Here is a 26,105-nt window from a genome sequence, read left to right as displayed (position 1 = left end):
AGGTGGGAACACTCCTCGGCTGAGGAGTCAGGTTTTCCATATATTTTCTCTGATTTCAGCAAGAGGATCCTTTCTCCATGAGAAACTGAGTGAAACTTAGTATTTCAGAGGTCACCTCACCACTTTGCTCTCTGTTCTCCTTCGACCTTATCTATTTTCAAAGAGACATTACTGAAAGCACAATGAGGAATAAGGGATAACCTTTTATAGAATGACTGATGCAGTGGTCTACCCAAAGAAGGGTCTAGGAACTACTGAGTCAGCACTTGATTTCCCAGCACAGCCATAGTCACTCTTTAAATCAAGGAAGGGCCCCAACCCAACCTTCTCAGCTGCTTGGTCTCCAGCCAAATAAATGATGAAACTTTCCGTTAGTCACTAGGAAGGAGAGTAACAGTAATTCTCAGGTGAGCAGGAATGAATGGAAAGGGAATGGAAGTACTTAAGATATTTTTTTTCTGCCTTTCCTGAAGGATGGAATGGAGACTGATGGATTTACTGGTTCAATGTAAATTCAAACATACTGGGAGGGAATTGCAGCATAAAAAGTGACTGCTTCAGAAAGACAAATCATTGTGTTTGAGAATGCCATCAGCTTGTACCAGTTACACAATATATTAAAAATCACCTTAGTAGGATCTCTTCAGTGTTAATGAGGTGCCATCTTTCTGATTTCCCATCCTTTTCCATTCAAAGTTTGTGTCATTTCAGCAATAGTAGAAAATTCTACTATGGGCTGCTCCATGACGAGTGTCAAGAATCTTTAACTTGTTCAGCATCTTGCAAGATTAAAATTCATTTCATGAGCTGGTATTGACATGGATGTTCAACTTCCTCCAGACCCCATCACGTTAAGTATCATTTACATTTGCAAACACAAAGATGGTTTGCATGTTGTTGTGGTTTTCAGAAATTAATGTGTGTGTGAGAATGATCCTAAGATAATCATATAAAAACCTGCTTTTCTAGACCCAGGAGTTTTTAGAAGTTTTGTATTCTTTCTATATTCTCTCTTCTATATGCCTTAGGCCTAATCATATCTAAACAGAATTTAAACTCCACTATTATTGGACTTAGAGGAATTAATTAATTTGTTTATCAATCTATATCCACAGCCATGCATTCTGCTGCAGATAGCATATACTTCGATTGAGTGAAGGATTCTGGGCCTGGGAAGACTATATTAATTGTCTTTCTTCTTCGCATAACTGAGATCCCCTTGACACAAGTACTGTGGTACTGGTGTTGACTATCATTTAGTTGAATACATTTACCATGCTGCTTCTTACACAACTTTTCAAAGACTCATTTGCTCAAACTTCATTTGCTCAATAAAAAACAGGATACTTTGCAAAGGCCACCAATTAATTGATTTATGGTGGACTTAGGAGGTGATCTCAAATGAGAAAACCTTTCTGCTGCTCCGGGTCTCAGACTTGCTCAACAGAAAGTGACGGCTCTCTCTCTTGAAAGTCTTGTAATGTAAACAACCTTGACAGATGATGGGCAGGAGGAAAAAGGCATAGAGGAAAAGGACTTTACCCAAGGTCACTGAGCTGTCATCCATGCTGAACAGTGTACAGAATCTATCGATACCCATACAACATTAAAAATATGAAGAGCTATCCAAACTATATCCAAATCTGTGCACTCCAGCCACCTACAAACACCTAAATGGATGCTGGTAGCTTCTGCACCAGAAGAGAGTTAGAGATGTGAAGAATTCTTGTTCCCTACAGAATTCCTGTTTTCTGGGGTCACGCAGTGAACTAAATAGTATCCCATTTTGCCATTCTTCAAAATCTCTTCAGAAACATATTTGTGATGCACAGTGCCATAATACTCCACTTACAAATGAATTACAGTTCATCTTCCAAATTACAAAGCAGACAAGCAATTTCCTTCCCCTCTTCATGGTTAAATGAATAGAGTACTAATAAGGCAGTGAAACAATACAACTGACTCGAACTGTACATGGTGTGGGTAAATTGCATTTGAGCTATATAACAATCTCAATGAGCCACAGCTGTGACCAGAAACCTCCCTGCTTGTCCATTCTTAGGGCTTCTCTTGTACATACTCCACTTTTGTCTAATTAAATGGGACCATGGTAAAGTTTAATTATCACAGTTATTCTGTAACGGAGCTAATGTGACTGAATGAATTTTCATCTATAAAGAACAGGAAAAGTCTTTACATGCTTTGTGAAGTTTGCGAGTATGGGATAATTCAAGAGTATCACCAAAAATCCTCGGCTTTGTCCACTGAACAAGACTGCAGCAATGCAAGTAGCTCTTGAAAAGTAATTAGGCAGCCTTGCTCAGTAGGAAGCTGCACAACAATTAATGGGTCAAAAATTAACAGTTAACAGAAAGAATCACACTTCTGTGTTTAAGAAGGCCAACCCTGCAGGACAGTAAGGATGTTACACTGCTGAATGTTTCTAACATAAAATTTCCCAACTAACAAAAATAACTCTCTTATAGATCGAAGCTGCATGAAGAAAGTACACGCCTATGACAAATAATAAAGGCTTTATCTACATTATAGCTTCCGTTATAACCGAACAAAGCACTGCCATTTCAATTTCTTGTAATAAAATGATGATATAACTCACATCTTCTAAGAAGACTTTTTCCAAATTGCTTCTAAAAAATGGCTTTTTTATTTTTTTAAGTAACTATAATGAAATAAAAAGTAGAAAAAGAAAGATCAACTTTAGTAACTAGAAAAGGGGGTAAAAAATTCCTTCTAAATAGATCTGATGAATTTGCATACGTGAACAATATTAAAATGGAAAACCTAAATCTAAATGTTTTCATTACAGGGCCAACTTAAACACATTGCAAGCTTCTCAGCAAGGTCCTGAGAGCGAGGCAAGAAAGAAACAGCAATGATTATTGAAGTGTATGTTAGACAAAAATAGAAAATTGTATTTGCTTTTGTTGATATTATATTCCTGGCTCCTTGAGCAGGGCCTTTTAATGCACAGTTCTTACCACATGCCAAGAAAGTGCTCCATGGAGGAGTGGCACGGTGAGCGCGTATGCTAACCTACAATGGCAGAGCACGGTTTGGTAGCTCCCCTTTTAATGAGACACAAACAGGACTTACAGGAGGGAGGCAAACATCATTCAAACAATACAAAACAGAAATTACACAAATCTTTAACACAGAAAGATTGAAGTCTGTTGTGATTATGACCAAGGCCTTCAGTTGCTAGATTCACACATCTAGCTTCCCAAAATCAACAGTCTTCCCACTGATAATTCTTCAGCATCTGAGAAGAATTGTGCCCCCTGACAGCAAGTAATAGCCAAGCTCAGATGCAAAGATGAACTGAGAAAGTGAGAGAAGAAACAACTGCAACTGGAAACCCAGCAATAGGACTTGTAAAGGTGCACATCTGGAATCCTCTCACAGCCAGCAGCCTTCTTCAAAAAAACTAGACAAGCAAGCTTTCCTGCACACCCACGTTTTTAATCAGCCCTTCACTAATTAAAACACTGTTCCATATATTAAAATAATTTGACCATATTTTGCCATACTTTACAAGAGATAGAATAGGATGGCAATCACTTCCTTCAGGTCAGCACTGTTACTAGCACATAACTCGCTAGGATATATCACTTACATGTCCCAGCCATCCATATTCCAGATCACACTGTAGTGTGGCCCTGAAAGTATTCACCAGATGGTTCAGTTTGCATCTGGATCTAACGACTCACCCATATATAACAGACCGTGCTTACCAGCCACTGCATCCATAATGATCTGCTCATAAAGTTGTCAATGCCAAGAGCAGAACAGTGCTACCAACTAATGACAAGTAAGATCATCTGAGCTGCTGTTCTGTTTAGGCAGCTGCTCTCTCCCACTGTCTCACTGTCCCAGCTCATGTACCCTTTTGAGGATCCATACAGTTGTGGTGGCCAGAGAGAAGGAAATAACTCCTATTAAAAAGGACAATCTGGAGAGGAGGTTTGCCTCATCCAGAAAGCTGTGCAGCACCCCTGCTCTTCAGTATCCATGCTGACTTTTGCCACTTTCCCTGTTACAAACTTTGACAGTAATCTGTTTATGTTTTTATATCAAATTCCTTATCGTAGGTTGACTTGAGTTAACTTGATACGATTTTGTTATGAACATCAAATGTCTTTCTCCCCCAGCTCCTCAGCCTTGTGAAGAAGAAATTAAGAACAACTCTAACAATCTGGGTGCAGTTTTTGGATGAAGAAGTTGACATCAATAAACTTCAGAAATCGAGTCTGTTATCTGTACTTAGCTCTACCCTCCAGTTGATAGATGGATGACATTACTTGCTGCTACAGAGACTTAAGGTTTCAGGCCACTTTAGTGTCTTTTAGATTTCCCTAGTAGCAAGGATGAGAATGGGATGCTCGCTTTCAAGCTGTCTCGGTTTTCATTTATTTCTTACTCAGAAGATTTCCTTGTACTCTTATAGCTGTACTGATGGCTTTCATGCAGTGGGACTGATAAGAGGCTAAGGGAAATCAGAGCTGATAGAGTTTGGAAGGTTTACTGCTGAACATCTGGAAGCATAGCTGAGAGGAATTTATGAGAGGAAAATATCTGACCACCTCAACCTTATAATTTTCTTTGACTATTTTCTAACACCTGTGCTGAATCATGTAGCCTAGCAAGTCAGTACATTGTAGGGCCTTATTAAGGGAACTAGTAGTAAATACAGAAGCAAGAGAGGAAAGGATGGCGACTTTTATCTGGGCAAAAGTGTGATGGCACAGTACAGAGCTAAAGACACAGGGATAAACTCTTCCTAGTGGAAAAAAACAACATGCAGAGAGGAGAAAAACCTACAGAGTCATGAGTAGACGCTGTGATTCCAGACAAGACAAGTGAAGGAAATTCCAGAAACTGTCGGGGTCTCTACAGCTTGCTTTGTATTTGATTGCTGGGGTGGCAAGGATCCAACAAAAGCTGACGTGTGGCTGTCCCTCAGGACAGCCTCTAGCTACATGGGCAGCTATTATAGCTTAATTCCTGATGCTAATCAGACAGTTTTCCAGAATATTTATGCAAATGGAGATACAAAATCACACAGATAATCTGTACATTTTGCTTAATCTGTATAGATGTGTGGTTCAGTCAAGCAGGGAGAGGGAAGTGTTTTTTGGCGATGCACATCTGTATGCACATATCTTCTGAGAGGAGTGCCAGCTGGCACAGGAACATGGCATCTCTACAGCACAGAGCCTTCATCACTGTCATTCACCACACTCTGCTCGCCTTGACTTCCTCCATTCAACCATCTGAGTGACATGCACACAATAGAGACTCCGCTGGAGTCTGAGTGCATTGTCCAGGGATTTGTCCCTTCTTTTTAACACAGAACTCAGATTTCTTCCCCTTCCTAATTTCACCACCAACACTATCACTTGAACATCACACGGCTTGCAGCCACACTGACATGCAGGATACACCAAATGTTTCAGGGGATGCCCCAAGAAAACTCCAGCCCTCCCTGCAGGCAGTAGGAAACCCACTGCTACCATCCATGCCAGGACAGTTGTCTGAATTGTGTATGCTTATTGTTCTATTACTAAAGTAGGATTAACAGCATTCAGTGATGACTTTGTAGATCCACAAGTTCTCCTTGCTATCAAACACCGTTGAAAGCCGCTCTGCTTGTATCTTAATTAAAAAATAAATAAATTCCTTAGCTTAATATTCCAAGATGTTTCTTATATTTTTAAATTCGCTCTTATCAGCCTTGTATTGCTCTGTACCAAAAGCAAATGCGAGCCTTTACAATTTGCCAACCAAGCGCATAACACTACAAGCGTTTTAGACGCTCCCAAAATACTCATAATTGGAACAAAATTGATACAGCTGTGCTTTCTGTGGTTTACTTTGTTCCTTCACAAATTTTGAGAAAAACTATATATATATATATTTATTTTTTTACAACCTTTCTCGCTTTCAAGTACTTTTTTAGAAAAATCTATTTTCAGTACCAGGGAAATCCATCATATTATGACAGGAAAGCAAAATTGTTTCATTTCATAAGATCTTCTAACAGCATGAAGCTAATCCCCCGGCCTCTGAGACAGAAACTCTGCCAGCTAGACTTATAAAGTCAGCAGAGAAAAAAGTTTCTCAGATGGAACTGTTAGTCTTGATATGAAGAATGTGCGTCCCCTACAGATGTTATAGCTATTTATATGATAAATCCCGATCACCACTATAGGAATTTTACAGCCTTCTTTTAAGTTAATTCTCAAGTTCAAATTAATCTTCTTTTGACAATGTTTGCCTAATATTTCAGTGTTGAACAATATTTCCAAGGTTTCATTTACAGTGAGCCTACTGGGCACTTTTAAAGCTGTATCCCAGACTTTGTACTTGCTTTAGAAAGACTTCTTTCAGCTCTTCTATACTTCACACGTATTTCTAGGAAGGAGAAGTACAATAAGCATTGATAAATGTTTAACAGGGGCACATCTAGACTTGCAAGTTAACTGGAATTAACATTAAGGTTAATTTAGAGCATGCGACAGGTTGTAGAACAGCTCCCTGCAGGAAAATACTCGTTCTAGAATGAAATTATCTCATTCTCAGGTTCAACACTTGAGCTGTTTTGAGTAACATGAGATACGCTCATACAAAGCATGCTTGTGTCCGTTTGCAGGACTGTTGCTTTACTCAGGAATCACAGTCTGGGGAACTCGAAACAAAGTGAGGGACATGAAAGTACCTTATGGTGTCTCCAAGGGACTCAAGGTCATGTAAATGTAGAGTCACTGGTTTCAAATGGCAGCAACCCTTTTAAAAGCAACATCACGTTCACACATCTCAAAGGCATGCATTATGCAGAACATGGTGCTACACAAGGCATCGCATCCCCTCATACAAGAAAGAGACTGTTTTACAAAGATGCTTCTCTGTCACCACCAATGCATCCCTCCTCTCGCTGCCTCAACTCTCCTGATTGCCCAGGACCAGCAAGAGGGTTGAGCTTAACGTCTGCTTTGGGGAATGGGATGGCAAATTGTTTAGTGGAGAAACAAAAACAGTGATGCTTTATTTGGGTGATACATGTTGACTTGAGCTCAGTGTCTCCATGTCTCTGCTTCTTCCACTTTCTGGCAATAAAAGATAAACTCTAAAAGTGCTTATACAATCTGGCCATCAAGAGCAGCTCTGCGGAAGAACTGAGCACCATCCCTGCAAAGGCAGGCTGCTGTACTTTTCACAAAGATAAAGGTTTTTTTCAGCCTTGATGTTTCCAGCTATGAAGTGCACTTTAAGGTTATGAACTTTCTGCTTTTTCTATTATCTTCTAACAACTATCCTTGGATGTGACACCAAAAGAGGCAGCACTGATAAGACCAAGTCATTAAAACTCTGTAGTTCTCAATTCCAAGGATAACATTTGTGGCAAAGGATAGAATGAGAGCCAGAGCCCAGACCGGGCTGTGAGCCACCCACACGGCCATGCACTTGGGAGAGAAGCCTTCAAACCTTGGGCAGCTGGCTGGCATCCCATGGTAGGGATCAAACTCCTGGTGACATCCATGGTGTCTGTTAACACTCAGCAAAATAAAATTAGCCGACCACCTGCTGTAGAGAATTCTGGTGCAAGTCCAGAGAATACTTAGGAGCAGCAAAAATTGTAGAGACAGAGAAGATCTCGAGGCTTTCACTGATCATTTCTATTTGCACATTTTTCATTTGTGATCTACAATAAATGGTCCTGACTTCCAAATTTCCTATTGCAGCATCTGGCCTTGTACAAGCAATGCTTGCTCAGAAAAGCAGTGATGCAGAGCAGTTCTTGCCAGCCAGTTCTTGTGCAACCAGGCTTTCCAGTACCTCTGGGAATGCAATGGTAGAAGACAGCCTGTGACCAGAATGTGAGCCCATACAAAGGGAAAAAAGCCTGTGGGGCCCACACAGATGAAGAAGAGACATTTAAGAGCTCACATTCAGCCTACAGAGCCCAGAAAGAGAGGTGATATCTACTGGGCAGGCATTTGCCATTGCAGTGATGATGCCAAAAGTGCACGGATACTCTGTGCTCCCAAGGAGATCCCACAGCCCCACCTTCATGGCCAAGGGCACCGGCACATGGTGGGAGTGCTGCTTCAAAGCAAACATCAGAAGAGTGTTTGTAGCCTAACCCGCTGAGCAAATCAACGTTCTGCAGACAGCATTTTCTCCTTAGGAGAAAAGTGAGACATTTGACATCCTGCTCCGCACCATGCTCTTAGTGTCTTTATTAATAAGGAAAGGAGGTGACGGCACAAAATGTGTGAAGCTATCCTCCCTTGTAAAACTGATCTAAGAAACAATCTTAGCATATAGTTCATTCAAGTAACCTTGAACTCTCAGACTAAAATCATAATAGAAGCAAGATGACTCAAGTATACAAGCCGTAGGAATTAGCTATATAAATGCTTCCTGCTGTAGACTTCACTCCCATACAGTTCCAAAGATAAAATCTAGTGCGGAAAGAAAAAGCAAAGTAATACCTCACATTTCAAACCCAAATCATGCTGCAGCTGGGATAAAAGGGAACATGCTATTTCATAAATAATCTGAGTAATATATATTGTAAAATTCATATCATTATAAGCAATTACAACCACCGCATTAAGCAAATCATATGGAAGATAACTTAAACACAAGGTTGGCCCGAACACAAGATTGCTATAATATCAGGCTTTGGGTTTACAAAGTCTTTTCCATCCTAACAAAAAATAAATTTAGAGCAATCGTTTCAGGCGCTGGGCATTCCAGCCAGTTTCAGGACAACAGCCTATTCTTAATCTACTGTTTAACGTTAGGGAGTGCCCAAGAATAGTTAACCGAGTAAGTAACAGTCTGCTATTAGAAGCTGTTTTTCTCCTAACCGTTCTTCTGTTTGCTGTGCTGCGTTTTTTGTCTGGTTAGATACACATTAACCTGTTAGACTGACCTTCACTTCCCTCTCAATCCCTACAACACATTAAAATTCTTTAAAAAGACAACTTGAGAGAGATTGCCTTTTGGTAAACCTCCTAGAGAGAGCCCTACAGACTGGTCTGGCATGCATTGTGTACACGCATCTGTCATGAAAATTTGATGACAAATCATCTGTTTCCTGACAGATAGGCTGCACTGACTTCAAATTCCCATGAAATGTCTTTGTCCACCAGGAAGGAAAACATTCCCTTTTCAAGCAGCGATCATTTTCAAAACTTCACTTCAGTCCTCCATTTGCTTCATTCTGCGTTATCAGTTTTTGTTCACTAATTTTTCTGGATCAATTGAAGCCCGTCAGGAGATACATCTTCCCGATCGTCTTTTGGGAAAACGTTAGAAGACAGGATGTAATGAAAGGAAAGAAAGCAAATGTTTCACAGTAATGACGCTGTTTGCAGAGGGTGAGAAATGAAGATCCTTTTTAAGACTGACCTACCCCAGTTTGTTTAAAACTAAACTGAACTTGAACTGATAAACTACTCTTTTGAGATTAACCTGAGTAGTGTACATTCAGCAAAACACTGTAAATCTAAACATACCTGAATTGGAGTCAAACTTCGTTTCTGACCTGCAAAAGAAAATAAAAAGATCACAAGTTACAAGATCTGCTCCACGCCATTAAAAGCCTTTTGACAGACTGATACCCTCCCAGCAAAAGTCGTATTTAACAAGGCTATCTGCCCATCTGTGTTAATATTTAATGCATTCAATAGCATTTGAACCCAAAAGATAAATAAGATTCTTAATGTTTTGGGCTTTTACTGTTACACTTTTTACACTGTTACAAAGAAGATATTTTAAAAGACGAATCGCAAAATGAATGCAGAAAATAGAACGTAAATTTAAAACAGGATTAACTTATAAGCCGTTATTCATGACATACTGTTGTTCCTAACAAATAAATATTGTTTTCATTCATTTTCATTTTTAAAAAGTCATTAACGGGATTTAATTTATTCGTGAATGTTTCCAATCTATTTTTGAAGCAGATACCATTTCATCAATGTCATATGTATTGTATCCAATGATCTGCACTTAATTGAACAACATCCTAGGAGGGTTTTGTTTGTGTGTGTCTTCAATTTACTCACTCTGCACATAGGAATAAGTGGTTTGATTTTCCTAGAAGTGGAAAGCAGGGGGTGGAAGAGAGGGAGAGAGGAAGGGAGCCAGACCTAAATTTTAACTTGTTTTAAAGTCTTTGCAAAAAGACAATGATGTGTGCATTATGCATCATTAGCTTTGGTCGTGCACTACAGATTTCTCTCTCTCTAACAAGCGCTGTTTTCTTCTAAGGGCTTAGCACTTAGCAAATGAACCCTATAACCTGTATATTTAATAAAAGGAAGAAAAAAATTAGCCCTTGTGGGAACATCATGTTTCAGATATAGGTTAATAATACTTGTAAATGTAGAAGCCTTTGAAGATCTCAATTCAACTGTGGGAAAACTTAAGTTGGGTAATTACTCTCAAGATGCTGCTGATGTGCTGTCAAGCAGAATTAACCCTCTGACTAGGCCTATCTACACAATCTGCTATAAGACAGCATTGTCTATATCTCGCTCTCAAACCAATTAGCGGGCATGTTCCGATCAGGTTCATATTGCCCCCTAACAACTAGCAGTACACATGGTTTTGGCTGTCACAGCGGGACACCAGCTCCGACCTGCGGGAGTCGCGTTAAAGGACATTACATTGGCAGGAAAATGCGTTTCCCCAGGAGTTCCAAGGGGGAACTATCTAAGGGGATCTTTGTATGTTGCAGCAGGGAGAGGATGCATTTTTGGAAGTTACGGTCCTTTAAAAAACAAATACCAGCAGAATCAACAGTTTATAAGCTCGTGCATGCAAATACCAGCCAGTGCATTTCACACATTCTATATATTTTGTATATTATATTTATATTTATGTAATTGGCATCACAATACTCTTACTAATGATCTACGCTGCAGCAAAAAATTACAATCAGATCAATCCTGATGAAAAAGTGAAACAACCAGCACTATTGGTGTAAGCAGCTAAAACCATCAGAAAAGAAACAACTTCCTTCTCCCTTCCTGCTCAATCTCTGCCTTCCCCCAGTATGCAGTCTGTTATATTCTGACTATAGCTCAAGTGGTGAAAAGATGGAAGGGAAAATTTGCAGTTTAACTTTCTAATGGACAGAGAACCATCAAAAGCACTGATGCTGAAATGCCTTTCAAACTTCCACCAGCAGCAACTGCCCAGCCACCAATCACACTCTCATTCAGTAACGCATTTCAGCTTCTATTTACACACGGAATGAAGTTCTCACCCTACAAAAGGTGTGTGTCAGGCAAGTGGTGCCTTGTACCTGAACACTCTGCTGATGAAGTTGTAGGCAACACTTCACACCCCCTGCTCACACCTCTGCAGGCCTCGGCCTTGCACAAAAGCCCTCAACAGCTATTGATGCAGAATAAAAGAAATAACTGACATTTCAATTTTCTTCAGTCAAGGAGAGTTTCCAGCAGAGCTCTGTTTAAGTGTCAGCCACCAGAGACAGTGACTGGGCATGGCTGTGTTGGGCTGATGGCTGGACTTGACGATCCTAGAGGTTTTTCCAACCTTAATGATTCTATGACTGTATCCTGACGGGTTGCTTGGTCTTCAGTAGTACATGCCTTTTGCTGCTTATTTTTTCTTCTGCAGAAGTATCTATCTTTCATGATACAGCACTGCACAGCCACTGTACTGACCCATGATGCCACATGCTGAAAGCTGTGCAAGATGGGGCTGGTGACCTTTCATTCACCTTGGCATGGACAGAGGCCCTCCATCTTGCAGCAGTAACAACTAGCCCAGGGGCTAAGATGGCAGAGAGTAGGTGAGGGGGGGAGGGTGGGTCACAAGGGTCACCGAGCAGCGTAATGAGCACCAAAGCTCCACGCAGTCATAAATTACTGGACAGCAAATCAGGAAACCGATACGGGGAGATAAATGAATAGAACTTTGTCTGGTAACAGCAGAACGGCTATGAGAGAAAATACAACATGGGAGGTAGCACTGGGATCCACTGATGGCCTTAACCTTTGTCATGGACATCGTGTCACCATGGGAAAACAATGCAAAGTTTAAGGCACGGTGTTGTAGAAATGGTTAGATGTCAGAAAGGTGAGGAAAGTGGAAGAAGATAATAATACTTCCATCAGTTTCAGAGGAACCAGAACTTCTCCCCTACGTCTTTTGGTACTTTAGATTGTTTTCTTTATAGCACAGTAGGCAAATGTATCAGAAACTAACTCCATATAGGTGTTAAAAATCTGCAACTAAAAAGAGGGCCAATAAATAGAATGTAGTTAAATGCTAAAAGTAAGTTCCAAAGGCATGTTCTACTACAAACAAAAATATCCAGTGTGTTTCATTTATACTTTCAGTACCATAAAAGACAGGAAAAAAAAATCTGTGCATTTTTTGTTATTACCGTACATGTTCTGATATCCAACCTAAACATCCCACCAGATAAGATGCCCTCCATATAGCCAGGCACTTCACAAACTTGTTTTTTTATCATTCATTACACTGCAAGGTAAATTTTGAAAAAACAGCATATTTGTGCATATTTTGTATGCATTTGTCCTGTGGAAATATTCTGAAAGTCAAGGAATTATTCAGAAATATCTTTGGGTAGGAATCTGTATGTGAACAAAAAGAACAAGGGGACAATTACCAAGTGCTTTCCTTTTCCAACTGTGATATGACTCAGACACATACAACACACAGAAATATAACTGCTAAGTAGCTCAATTAACATAACTTAGTTGACAAGGAAATAGGAAGCTATTGGAAAGAATTATCTAAGGACAAGGTACCACAATACTTTTAAGTACCTTAGAGATGGTTAAATCCATCACAAACAACAAAATATAAAGACAGATAATTTGTCTGTACTGTGAAAAGGTGAAGGATTTGGACCTAGGTCTTTTAAAAGGCATCATAAACCAGATCCTCTAGATGCCAAGTAGTACGAAAGAGAGTGGGCTTGTGGAAAAGTACAGAAAATACTAAGCTGAAGCATCAGCTTTCTTGGCTACAGCACTGCTGCTAAGATAAAGAAGGGCAGGACAGAAGTGCTCAGTTGTGTGCACATTGGTGGACTCTGTGCTGGCCTAAAGCATGCTTATGAGAGCCAACACATTCCTGGGCAGGGAAAGGCAAGGCACAGGGTTGCACAGGCCAGGCACCATCTCCTTGAGCAGCATTAAGACCATAGTGCTCCACTATGGAGCAGAGGAGAATTTAGGCCAACAAACACCAACCATGTCTTGACACCTGCCTTTAGGACCAGCTTTCATCCATTTTGTTCACAGGTATGGACACAGCTCATCTCTCCTGAAAAAGTCAACTATCGATTCGACATACTCACTGACCTTACTCATGAGCCCAAGCCCCAGGCAGCAAGGCAATCTTCCAGAAGGAAAAACACAGAAGTATTCCAATGTAAGAATGAGTGCTTGATGTAACTACCTAGGAATCTACAAGACCCCCATCATCAGGGAATCTGAGGAGTGTTAAGGACCAAGGCAGCAGAAGAAGCAAAGCTGAGCTTCAGCCCCGTTATGGCCAGGGGACAGGTACCAAAGTGCCTAATAAGGTGAAACTCCTCATAGGCACTTCCCAGTTCTGGGCATGCATAATGGCTCTCTCTTTTCCACCCTCATGTGAATTCTCTGGTATAATACAATAATATATATGTTATTTATAATAATATTATCTGGAATAATCTAATAAAGTAGCTGAACTCTTGCTCAGGTCTCTCCTCAGAGAGGTCATGAATGCGATCTCTCTCCTGACTTCACAAAAGATTGAAGCACTTAATATCACTGAGGTTTAATATCCACTCCCTTGTCAAATTTGGCTGAAATTGGCAAGTAGATTAAATAATAAGGTTTTCTTATTGAGAAAGGATTGACACACGGACAGCACGATCCTGTGAGCCACATTTCCCTAGGAAGCCTTGTTACTGATGTATTTTTAATGTTTCTTTCCTAGGCTATAGGAAAAAAAAGACCGATTCGCTGCCGATGCAGGCTGTGAGAATTTCTGTTCTGCATACTGATGAAAAGATTCAAAAAGAGCATTTGAACGTCATGTTAGTCAGTGTGTACTCTGTGGGTGAGCTCTTCCAGAGTTTGCTTTAAAATGAGAGTTAAAAATAGGTAAATATAGAAGTCTGCACTTCTGTATTCATAATCCATAACAATCCACCGTACTTAACTTTTATTTCAGGTACATATGCACACAGTAAGGCATAAGGTAGATTAAGACCAGCTGAAATTTGCTTCTCCAAGCTGTGGGACTGATAAGCAGTCAGTACAAAGCAGTGTGTTTTCATATAAGGGAAATTAGATATCAGACTTTAAAAATGATGGACAATAAAAGGAAACTTTACAGTAAAATCAATGGAAATTATCTATTCATATTTCTGTGGTTACGGAAATCTTTATATTTATTTCTTTGAATTTCTTAATATGTTCTACAGACATTTGCAATTCAGCAACACTCAGCAATAAGTAAATGGAAGCAGTTTCCCCAGGCTTGTCTCAATGAGACTTTGAAATATCTAAAGAGGTAAATTTGAAGTCCTCTGTTCCTTCTTTTTTGAACCTTAATTCCCACATCCTATAAAATCTACATCAATCCTTTGCCTTTCGGAAATCATACTTGTTGAAAATTCTTCTGTGAACAATGAGATCCCTCATCTTGCTGCATTTGTTTGCCCTGCTGGAGACAGTCTCGTTCAGACAGCTCTGAGGATGACAAACACTGTGCTATTCTAACTTCAGTCAAGGTGATTAAGAGCACACAACCATTTGCTGCCCAGAAGACTCAAAGCAAAGACACAACAGTCTCAAAACCAAGGCTGGTTTCTACCCTAAATTAATAGAGCAAGAGGAAACCAGTGCTTGTTGATAGCAACTTCACTGGTCTTTATAAATACATCACCCTTTTCTATGGGAGAGTCACAAAAAGCTGCATCAGCTCTTACAAGTTTTCAGATCCTGAAGCTCCTCTGAGATATATAAGACCCAAGATTTGGGTTTGGAGGAAGAACTGTTTGATATCACTCCTGCTGGCTGATTCCTATACAAGCAAAAGCTTACTTATTCTGAGTTTTATTAAAAGGAAGCTCCTTGTTTTGACACACAAAACTAGAAATTTTATAAGGAAACTGAGAGCCAGTTTGGATGGATGAGGTTGCTTCAGCAGGTCTATTAGACCTATTATATCTTGTCAGAGATGCTACAGCAAGCATTTCATATGGGCTAGATGGCAAGTGCTGGTTTGTCATTTGATCTGCCCCAGTAGTGAAAAGAAAGCTATAGACCTAGCCAAATGACCGAAATCCCCCCTTATGTAATGGAGAAAAGGGATACCTTTCTAATGGCAGCATCACACAACTATGCTTTGCTCTTCTCCTGATTTGCTTTTAGCTGCCTGAGAGATGTTGGGAAGACCAGATAAAGTTCATTGAAAACCGAATGAAAACATGACATAAATACGGGTGTTCCTGTTTCTCCTACCACGTGTTCAGAATAGCCAACACCATTACCGAGAGTTCCTTCCAGGAAGCAATAAAGGCAGTGGTGGGTGATTTATTAAGACTTGGCAATTCTTCCCTTGGCCCTAAAAATTGGAAACTGACACAACAATAATATTTCTTTTTTAAAGGGAAGTCATTCTCCTCAGCTTCCCAGTTCAACCTATATATTCCACGCCTTTCTCACACGGTCTTGCATATGGTAAAGGACATGGCTGTAGCTTATTAAATATGGAATATTGTTCTCCTATGGTAATAGTGCAAACTGAAGGTTTAATGCAGGCCCCTTCTAACCTCTGCTTGCCATGGCAGTGGGCAGAATGATATTCTAGCAGAGAATACAAGACAATTCCTTGACAAAAAAGAAGTAGGTGCTATCCTTAAATATCATCAGCCTTCAGAAAACACTGAATTTACCCGTGCCATTGGTGGCTCTCTGCAAACTGACATGGAAGCAAGCACTACTGCTGCAGAGTACACAAAGAATGAACACTGGAGAATTCAGCTCACAGGCACTGAGTTTTTTTCTTGGTAGCTCAGTTTTCTGCTGGATCAACGTGCAGTGAAGGGGAAGCCATGAAGAACCCACCTAGAGGAAGGTGCGGGGCTGAGCCGCTGCCTTTAGCATAAGCCTGCTGGACTGGGGTGTAACACAGTGTAACATAAAACCGCACATGGGCTGACTTGCAGAAAAGGAGATACTTGAGATTAGTTTATTGTCTCTCTCATTTATTGCTTTCTTTGGGCAGCTGTACTGGGACGTAGGAGACTGTCTGGCGTGAAAGTTCAGAAATGGAGTAATTAGATTCAATGGCAAGATTATGGATTTTATGCGTGAGCCACCTTTGATTGTGGAAAAAGTTAAAGCATGTTCTCCATAAAGCTTGGGAGGTTTCTCATAACACTAGTACAAGTAGGTAGATGAAGAGATGTTAAATTCCTAATTGTTTCTTTTATCTTTCCTGTGATAGAGACAGAGTTCTGTTTTAAAGACATACCAAAAACCAGGTCTTTCATCTGGAGTGTAAAATTCATGTGTTCCCTGACCTCGTGTGTCACATGGTAATGAAACAACGTAAATCAGAAATGTTAAAAGTTGAAGTTTGTTAATATTACTGCTGAAGCTTCAGTCCCTTTCCCGGTTAAACTGACAGGTCCATTGTCCAAATATATATATTTACAGATTACAACGACATGAAGAAAAAAATTAATGGACACCCAATGAGAACCAAATGGAAATACGAGTTTCAGATGACTATCTGGAAATTAAAAAGAAAGGAAAAGAAAAAAAGAAAAAAAAGATAAAACTAAAAACCACTTGCATGCATTTTAACTAGGGCAATGGCCTTTCTTTGTGTTGTCCTACCTCCTTACTCCAAAGCAAATATTCTGGTGATTTATACTTTGTGGAGAAAATTTACAAAGCAACACACATTTTGCATTCCCTAATTTATGCTTCCTCCTCACTTTAGTTGGTAGGGCTGGAGGGGGCACCAGGACACAGGAACGTATCTTCTCTAGCTGAAAAATAATTGTCTTCTAAGTGCTAAAGCCAGTTTTGTTGGTGCTGAGTGTAATACCCTCCATGGATCTTGCAGGCAAAAAGACAGATTAGGAGAGTTCCTGCTGATACTGCAGTGATTGCACCAGTACTGAAAGAGCACCCATCACACCTCAACTCTGCGGCTGTACCTGGCCCCACAAACAAAACTGATGGGCCCCTACAGCCCTCTCCATTTGTTCTCACCTTGGCCAGTCATGTCAGCAGAACCAGCAGGACTCAAAGGTGGTGAGAGCTCGGTGGCGTAAAGCAACACAAAGGCTTGGGAGGCTTGGGACACAATGAGGAAGGCTTTTTCAGGTGCCCACTGGCCTGGGAGTTATTAAAAATAAAAAACAACTTCCCTCTTTCCTCCTCTCTCCTCCCATAAAATCCATGGGGAGCCTCAAAGAGAATCTGAAAACAGGGACATTTCCATATAGCTCCTTTCACAGAGGGAAATCCAACTCATTACCTTTAACTTACAAAAGTCGACTATGCCAAAGCATACTGGCTTTTAGATAATCACAAGTAAGTCTCCTGTTGCAGTTTTTTCCCATATGAAATGGATTGTGAAAGTGACTGGAAAGCAGTTCACATTCATTGATGCAAACTACTGCTGTCCAAATCTCACCTTACAAAAGAAATTACTCTTTCTCCAGCAGACGACAGAAAGGAAGCCAGTCTTGAAGGTACAAGGTGAAATCCTGGCTCCATTGTATTCATTTGCTAAACGTGAATTGACTTCAACAGAGCCAGGATTTCCCCCACAAAGATTTAGCTATAGTAAGCAGGGGGACGTATAAGTGGCAGAGTAGAAAAACAGGTTTTGGAGCCTTTAGACCCCAGTGTGTTACCCCAAGCCAAGCACCACAATAACACATGACATGAGAATATTGCCTTGGCTGAGCTCATAATGATCAGTTTTCCAACTCAAAAGATTCACATCATTACTAAAGTTTCTGCAGGTCATCTAACAGAGAAATCAAAGTTAACAGAGATGAAGTGCTTTTCTCATCTTTACAGACAGTCTCTTGAGAAAAACTATCCCTGCCACATCTTGTGATTCTGGAGCTACATCAATTTTATTTTCCTTCGTAACCTACTACCGACCCAGTTTTCCATACACTACCCTGGCCATCCCGCTTCGTGCTGCTGTGAAGGTGCCTCTCCAAGTGAGAGGGCTGAGATGATGTGAACTGAGGGAAAAACAAGCAAGAAATGGAAATCTTCATCCGAATGAAGACAAGTGGCCAAAAATGTGAAAAAAAATACACAACAGAAATGGGGCAGAACAATGCAGTGATTGAGAAAATTCAATCAGCGCTGCTTCTACCACCAAATTTAGAGCTGTAATTCCCACAGTACTTCTAAAGAGTATTTGTCACGCAAGACACAAAATTTATGATGTCTTTCTTAATCCTTGCCTCAGTTTCCAACTCAGCTCTCTGCGCGTGTTAATTGGGATGGATGAAAATCCAGTAAGTGATGTCATTTTCCTGGGCTTTGTTTGCTTAACTGCTTGAATTCTAAAAAAGCATCTGCTTATTTCTCCATTCTTGGACACAATGCTGTAGCACGGATGCAGCATTGCCACACAGAATCCAGATCTTAAAGCTGCCACCTAGTAATGCTAACGGCCAGAACTTGGCGCTATCAGAGCACCAAAATACCGTATTATAAGTTGGCATGGATGCATATGGAAAAAGAAATACATATACATATAGATTTTAGTCAAAATGCCTATTTTAGTACAGTGTTATCTTACTATGAAATCTGCTACCTTATTTATTTACTATCTTTGTGTATTTATTATTCTACTATAACATTATTAATTACAGTGCTTCTCTTGTACTCTTTATCAATTTGAACAACGTATACTTCCTTACACAACTACGTCAATACCGGAATATATGCAAGATTATACTGGAACACAGCACATAAACTAAGAGACAGTAATCTCAAAACTACAGTTAGTATACTCACTTGAATAAAGGAGTTCCACAAACAACACATTTGTATATTCCTTGAGCTTTATGATGTGTGTACTCCCCCTCAAAGGCACTGGGAAAACAATAACACTACATTTTAAAAGGAAATAGAGGATTTCTTTTACAATTATTAGAGTAGGTAGGAGTTTAGAAAAATATTAAAGGAAAAAAAAAGAAAACTAAAAGTTTGCAGTTGTTTTGTATTAAATGCAGCAAATGAAGCAGGCACAGGAAAAGGGGAATATCCTCATTAGTTAGCTTCAGGTGTTACGTATCATGAAAGAGGAAGCAAATTGTCACACAGTTCAAAGGACAGAACAACAAAAATGAGAAAGACTGGCATCTTCCTACATTTGGGAAGTGAAATGCAACGTTTAGTAAACACGGATGGTTTCAAATTTAGCTTCATCCTATGTTCTTCTTTGCAAGAGGGTATGCCTTTAGGAAATGTTTTAGCAATGAGTTCAGATGAGAGGTGCAAAGCTCTTGGGTGTCTGCCATTGAGATGATAATGAAGACTCAGTGCGTGGTGCATCCAAGATGAGCTGCCAGGGCAACAGAAGTATTGTAGCTGAAAATGAAATAATTGCTCCATGATTTCAAGCTGCATTCGCCTAATATTTGTAGCCGAAAAGCAATATTACAGCTTTAAGGGAATATTTTTCTAAGTTAACAATCTAAAAGGCTAGGAGGTCATTCATCTAATACGAATCAGCTGTGCTAGTCCAACAAAAAGCCTATGTGCTCCGCAGCTTGTTTTTATTATCCTTTCACCCTTTTTATGAGGTCCAATTTATTTTTTTTTAATTTTTTTTTTTTTTTTTATAAACAGGATTTTTAAGAATGACCTTATCTCCGACTGTTTGTGCACATTAAATCACGTTGCTGGTCCTGTACACAAGAGGGAGGGACATGGGGCAGGAAAGCCTCGCAGTGGGGGCTGCCGTCCCCATCCCCTGGCCAGCCTGGGCAGTGGGGGGGCCGAAGGGATGGGAGTAGGGGATCGGCCCACTAGGCATGTCCAGCAAACAGCATGCCGTCGGGAAGAGTGCCACCTATTAAGCGGGACCCCATGTGTGGTGAAGAGCCCTTTCAGGTCATGAATGAAAACAAGCGGTTACATCATTAGTACATTTGGATCGGAGGTAAAGCCGGGGCCTTATGCCAAGCTCAATGGTATAAATTGGACAACAAAAATGGTTAGGCCTTGGCAAGTTACCTTCGTGTTGGAATCAGCTGAGAGAGACTTTATTCACTAAAAACAGTCTTGGAAGCAAGTCCTTTTTTTTTCCTGCAGGATTCAGGGCTGGCTTCCAGCGACTAAAGCCATGTGAGGGCAGTTATTGAAAATTTTTGACATTCCAACCACAAATGAGCCAATAAATACCTTCTCCACATGTGCTTCAAAAAGAAATTGGAGCGGGGTGGAAAAGAACTAAATTATGCTACCTTCTTTCTGCAGCCAAAATGTCTATACTTACAATGACCACCTTCAAAACTTCAGCATCCTGGCACGGGGCCATTTCCCTCGTGGTTCTGCTTACTGTGATGTCTTCCAAGAAGTGTACCTAAACCGCTATTACTTCCACACATTTTGTAGTAAACTAAAAACAGACTCTAAACATAAGCCCTGAGACTTTATAAGACATACAGTGTTCATTATAAGTCACACAAGACCCCTGGCCGTGGCCTCCATGCTGCAGATGCTTGTCTTTTGGTGGTGTTAATTTGTAGGGGTTAGTAAACAAGTGCAGAATTCCTGGGGAAAAAAAAACACAAAGTTTGCCAGGGAGGATGAGGAAGCGCCAGCGAGAGGAAGGGGAGACAAGAAGGATGCCTGCGTTTTGAGGGCTGCTCTCCCCTCACCCTGCCTTACCTTTCCGTCCCCTTCTCCTGAGTGACATGGTACTGCAAGGGTGTCAGCCGCTTCCTCAGCTCCTCCTGGGAAAAGACCACCTTACAGTCTTTTTTATCCCTACATGACCCTGCAAAGGGAGAGGATATGGGAGAAGGAGCCTTTTTAGCTTAAATCCTGAATAATTGCTTTGGCAGACGGCCACAGCATAGCTTCTGCATTCACTTGTCAATGACCAGACCAGTCCCTAATGCACGAAGAATGGCTCAGCTGAACTGCAGCTGATTATTTTTTCAAATCCAAGTTTAAAAAGAATTTTGCTCAAGAGCCAGGTGATTCCACTGGAGCAGTGACAATGTGCTACAGCCAAAGCCCTTCCGTGTGTTATACGCTAAACTGTTGCGCACAAAATCATTCACAAGAAAGTTATGCTTTCCAGCCATATAAAAAGAAAGGGAAAAAAAAAAAAAGAAAGAAAGAAAGAAAGAAAGAAAGAAAGAAAGAAAGAAAGAAAGAAAGAAAGAAAGAAAGAAAGAAAGAAAGAAAGAAAGAAAGAAAGAAAGAAAGAAAGAAAGAAAGAAAGAAAGAAAGAAAGAAAGAAAGGAAGAAAGGAAGAAAGAAAGGAAGAAAGCTGCAAAATAAATATATATATATATATATATAACTATGGCTGAAATGTTCTTTACAAGACATCTATATCAGAGACTTATGGTAATGGGCATATGATGTTCAGCCACAGCGTCCAACAATTTCATACCCGTTTAAGGTAGCTTAAAATAATTATCAATCTTTAGAATTCTGATCCGGTTGATTTAACGTTCAGTAGCTTCTCAGTCCTTTCACTTCATAATGGTAGCAGCTGTATTTTTCCCTGCTGAAGCACTAATAGGAGCCCTGAGCGACAGGTCATTTCTTTATGCGGTAAGAAGTATCAGGTTCAACAACAAAGTTCCCTTAAAAATTAGGGTTCCTATCGGAATTACCTGTCTCTGAGAATCTCGTATTTTGCTTAATTCACACAAAAAGGAGTACATAGGGATTACTGTAAAAAACATTTCCATGGCACAAAAAGATGCACATCACGTCAAGGAAGAAAAATAACAATAAGGCTGCTTTTGAATGAAAACTCCCAAAGTAATAAGAGAAATTGCCAAATATTAAAATAACTTGGATAATCACTTGCAAAAATGAGCTGCCAAAGCATGGCAGGAGAAAAGCGCTCTAATGACAGTAATTAAAATATGATACAATTAGAAATAAATAGTCCCGACAAAAATATTTTTTGCTAGTAATGTATATACGCTCATAAAAAGACCGATTGTGTTCCCAAAGTAGAGGGAACAGAGCTACCCATCTGTATGTCATTTAGTACAGGAGAGGCAATGGCAGGTTTAAATTACATGGTATTGGATTGCAATTTCCTAACATTGGATGCTTTTCTGCTTTTTTACCTTGAGTCATTACTAAGGAGTGTTCATAAAAAGTAGCTTAAAGCACAGATGCTTGCAAATCATTTAAGAAAAGATGTTTCTTTCTTCCTCCCCCTCTTCTTTTCTCATTTTTTTTTTTTTTAAACGTGTGGGGGTGGGTGAGTAGGGGAGAGAGAAAAAGAATAATGCTGTTGGTCACTACCGAGTAACCCTAGGAAGTATTTTCAGGAAGAAAAAAAAAGTAAAATTGAAAACATCTGATTGAAGTAAATAGTGCAAACATAAAAAGCTTTACTAGTGAAAGGAAGGTATTGAAAAGCGACTTTATTTCATAAATTAGAAATTACTTTTGATCTAAACATTCTTAAAAACAGATTGTTTTCCACTCTGAGCCCTCTCATTAGCTGCGCTGCACAACCCGCGTTTTAATGGCAAGCTTTGAAAGAGCGCTGCTGTACGCCTTTGTTAGCTCCAATCTTATTTGGGAGAGGGATAAAGATTTCATTCCAGGTCTCTTTGTTTGTCTTTCAAGAACCACTAAAGCAGTATTCACACAAATTTTGCAGGAATGTGCCCTGTGCCATAGCTTACAAATTATTTGGTTTTGGTGCACTTAAAGGTCACCTTCCAAATTAGCAAAATTTTCCTACATCCTGGCTTTTCAACCTTAAATGTAAATATTGTTTCCTAACTGTAAGTGAGGTTTGTTCTTTATAACGTTTGGTTGCTTATTTAAAGATGTCAGACTTTGGAGGTTTTTATTCTCACAACGTGCTGGGCTCTAGGACTAGTGAGTCCTTCAAAGCAGAGCTAGCAGGGAAAGGAAGCACACGCATTACATAAATAACTGTTGTGCATTGCTCTTCGCTGCTTAGAAGGAAACTGAGATCTGCTCTTTCGTCTGATATTGCAGTATCAAAGAACTGGTCTAGAGAGCAGCAAAGAATCCTACAGACCAACACCACGCTTTTAAAAACGTCTCCCAATTGTTTCTTCCAGAAAGTCCATTTGCTCTTCAGTTGTTTCAAACAAGCAAACTAAGGGTATCTTTGCTTTGCAAAAAGTCATGGGAAATGCTGAACATTTTGCAGAACAGCCAGCATTCCCTCTTTGCTCTCCTTGAATAATTTCTCTCTCAAAAATGCAGTGTTCTTCAACCAGCAGGCTCGCTGTTACTCACTAGGAAATGTCTAGATGCCACTTGATCCATGACATAGATCAGAAGTTGAGAGCATGTTACAAAAGATTTTTCCCCACTGTTTTTAATAATTAACTGCCTGTTTTACAATACAGACAAGTATTTATGTCTGTGGGGGAATCTTGCTAATCTGCACTGGGGTAAACTACAACCTGACCCAACAAAGGACTTTCCAGGTTTCCAGATTAATAGAGCACACAGCAACAAAAAGCTGAGGTTGAGCTACAAATCATACAGGCAATCTCTCAGTCCAGCCCTCAGCAGTAAGGAACAGCCCCATTCAGGTAGCTGCACTCACTACTTAACTGCTAGCAGCAACAACAAAAGGCTCAAGGAATTGACTGCACTATTCCCATGTTGCTGCAGAGCCAGGGAGGTAATGCAAGGCTCAGCTGTGACGGTGAAGATAACCAAGGTTGGGTTCATTCTGTCTTTGGACTCTGATGAGATTTGGCGTTATCCAGAGGCGATGCTCCCTCACCCAGCTGCTCCACCAGGACCGAACAGGGCTCCAAGAGCGGGTTGAATGACATTCATGATCTGCTTGTGCATTACTCTGGCTGCACAATTCACCCTCTCCTTTGGCAGACATCTTCTACAACACACGGATGCCATTGCAGGGTCTGAGGCCAAGTGCAAGCTTTCCAGTCAGCGCAGCACAGTGCCTTCATTCTCCTTGGTGCTCGTCATGGGAGCAGCGCACATCACAACTGCATAACCAGTGCTGACAATGATACTTCAGGCCACCTGTCTTTGGTCTTTTCCAGCAGTTCCATCAGTGCTAGAAGTTGCTGGGATCTTGGAACAGGATGGGGAGCTCCTCGAAGGAAAGGCCAGGCCCACCAATCTTTATGTGTAAATATAAAAAACTAAAGCTCAAGAGGGTGAAACAAACAAAACCAGGAACACTTCTGGACCCTTTGCAGCCTTTGTGGTTAGGAATGGCTTTTCTGAAAAGAAATGCAAAGTGTGCTGCAATTCACTGTTCACCCACAGACCATGTTCATTTCAGAGTTCAGCCCTGGTATCTGGAGGCCTTCTGTATAAAAATGAAGTGAACAGAGAGTGTTTTCTGGGTGTTGACCTGATAATGAAGACATTAAGCATCTCACCTCACATATAAATTCCGATTTCAATTGACCTTTTCAAGCCTGTGGTTCTCAACACAGGTGAACAAGTGCCATTTCCTTCAGTATAACCAATCACAAGGAAACCAGAAACAAGATACGTCCAGACAGACTGACATGAGTTCACAGACCATTACTCCTCACCACTCAGCCCTTCACTTGCTCCACCGTGCTGGAGGGTGTCGAGCAGTGTCTGGCATGCCCTGAAACACCCTGGCACTGCACCTGATGCCTTTCCTCCTTTACATCCCCTTTTGAACTGTTCTAATGATTTTCTCTTATGTCCCGTTGCTTCCCATCAGTGCAAAATTAACTTGGCATTTCAGCTTCATGGAAGACACAGAATACGTTTTCCTCCTTCTGCGTATGCTAATGTTCCACTAGCATTAATGGACATTACAGTCATGCACTGAATGCATACCATTAAGGCTTCCTGAATTAAATACTGCAAGATCAAACGTTCCAGCAGAGCACAGCCATATAATAAATCGGGCTTCCAGTTTTCTGTACTATTTCTTTTAACAAACCCAAGCATTCTGAGGGGCCTTCCAGCACATTTTATTATACATATACAACTACAACCCAGTTGTGCACTGGGACCTGTGTGGGCAGACCCCTGAGGATGTGCACAGCTCCAGTAACTACAGAAGGGTCTGTGAAGGCAGAGCAGCTCGGAGGACCTGGCTTTGTGTGTTTCCTCCTTCCTGAATCCCCTTTATAGGTGAGTCCTACCTCACTAATCCACAGTGAATTATCTCACGCTGAAGCTAAAAGGGATCCTGCAGGGTTAGAAAATATTTCTGTAAGTGTTTTTAAATTAATCTCCTTGTATGTTATCACCAACACTCAGGTTTATTAAACTTTGAATCTCTTGGTTTTGTTCTTTTAAATGTTGTTTGCACAGTTTATGACACGCCGTGCACCTTTAGTCTGTTCCCTACCAGGAAAAAAAACAAAAACAGAAACAAAAAACAGGGTGTGGGCAGTGGGAATGTTGATCTAGTTAACAAAAATTAAGAGGAAAACAACTCTTGAAAACACAAATCAATGCAAACAGATCTGTCAGCTGGTACATTTGGAAAAGTTTTACAAAGCACAGTATTTGCTGTCACACATCTTTATAGAATCCCATCACAAGCCATTTCAAATCACCTCAGCATGTGACTGCCTAGGAGAGATCTTACAGAAGAACTCTGAAAAGTGGGTCAGGTTTAAGTAAAACCCAAACGTTGACATTAAGGAAACCCTGTAAACGTTTTACACATTGAAAAACAGATTTGTGGCTCTTCTCTGAGGGATGGCTCCTTTGCTTTCTTGCTGTAGGTAGCTAACTCCCATCTGCTGCTGAAATACCATTTGCAGTTTCATGCAAGCATTAGGAGTAATGGGGTGAAGC

General features: G+C 40.4%; 1 protein-coding gene across 3 annotated transcripts in view; it reads right to left on the bottom strand.

Annotated features, from left to right (window-relative positions):
- The window catches only part of MSRB3 (methionine sulfoxide reductase B3), a 75,257-nt gene that overhangs the window by 28,678 nt on the left and 20,474 nt on the right, over positions 1-26,105 (bottom strand). For all 3 annotated transcript variants that reach the window (XM_015855672.3, XM_015855704.3, XM_085514493.1), the window contains 3 exons: positions 20,976-21,084; positions 19,095-19,172; positions 9,546-9,574 (listed from right to left, as the gene is read on the bottom strand). In XM_015855672.3, the coding sequence (XP_015711158.2) occupies positions 9,546-9,574; positions 19,095-19,172; positions 20,976-21,084 (216 nt within the window). The remainder of the gene's footprint in view (positions 1-9,545; positions 9,575-19,094; positions 19,173-20,975; positions 21,085-26,105) is intronic.

This window comes from Coturnix japonica, chromosome 1 (genome assembly GCF_054131305.1).
Source record: "Coturnix japonica strain WE chromosome 1, WE-NBRP24, whole genome shotgun sequence".
Lineage (NCBI taxonomy): Eukaryota > Metazoa > Chordata > Aves > Galliformes > Phasianidae > Coturnix > Coturnix japonica.
Note: the sequence above shows the minus strand (reverse complement) of the source record. Positions and strands in the feature narration are given on the sequence as shown.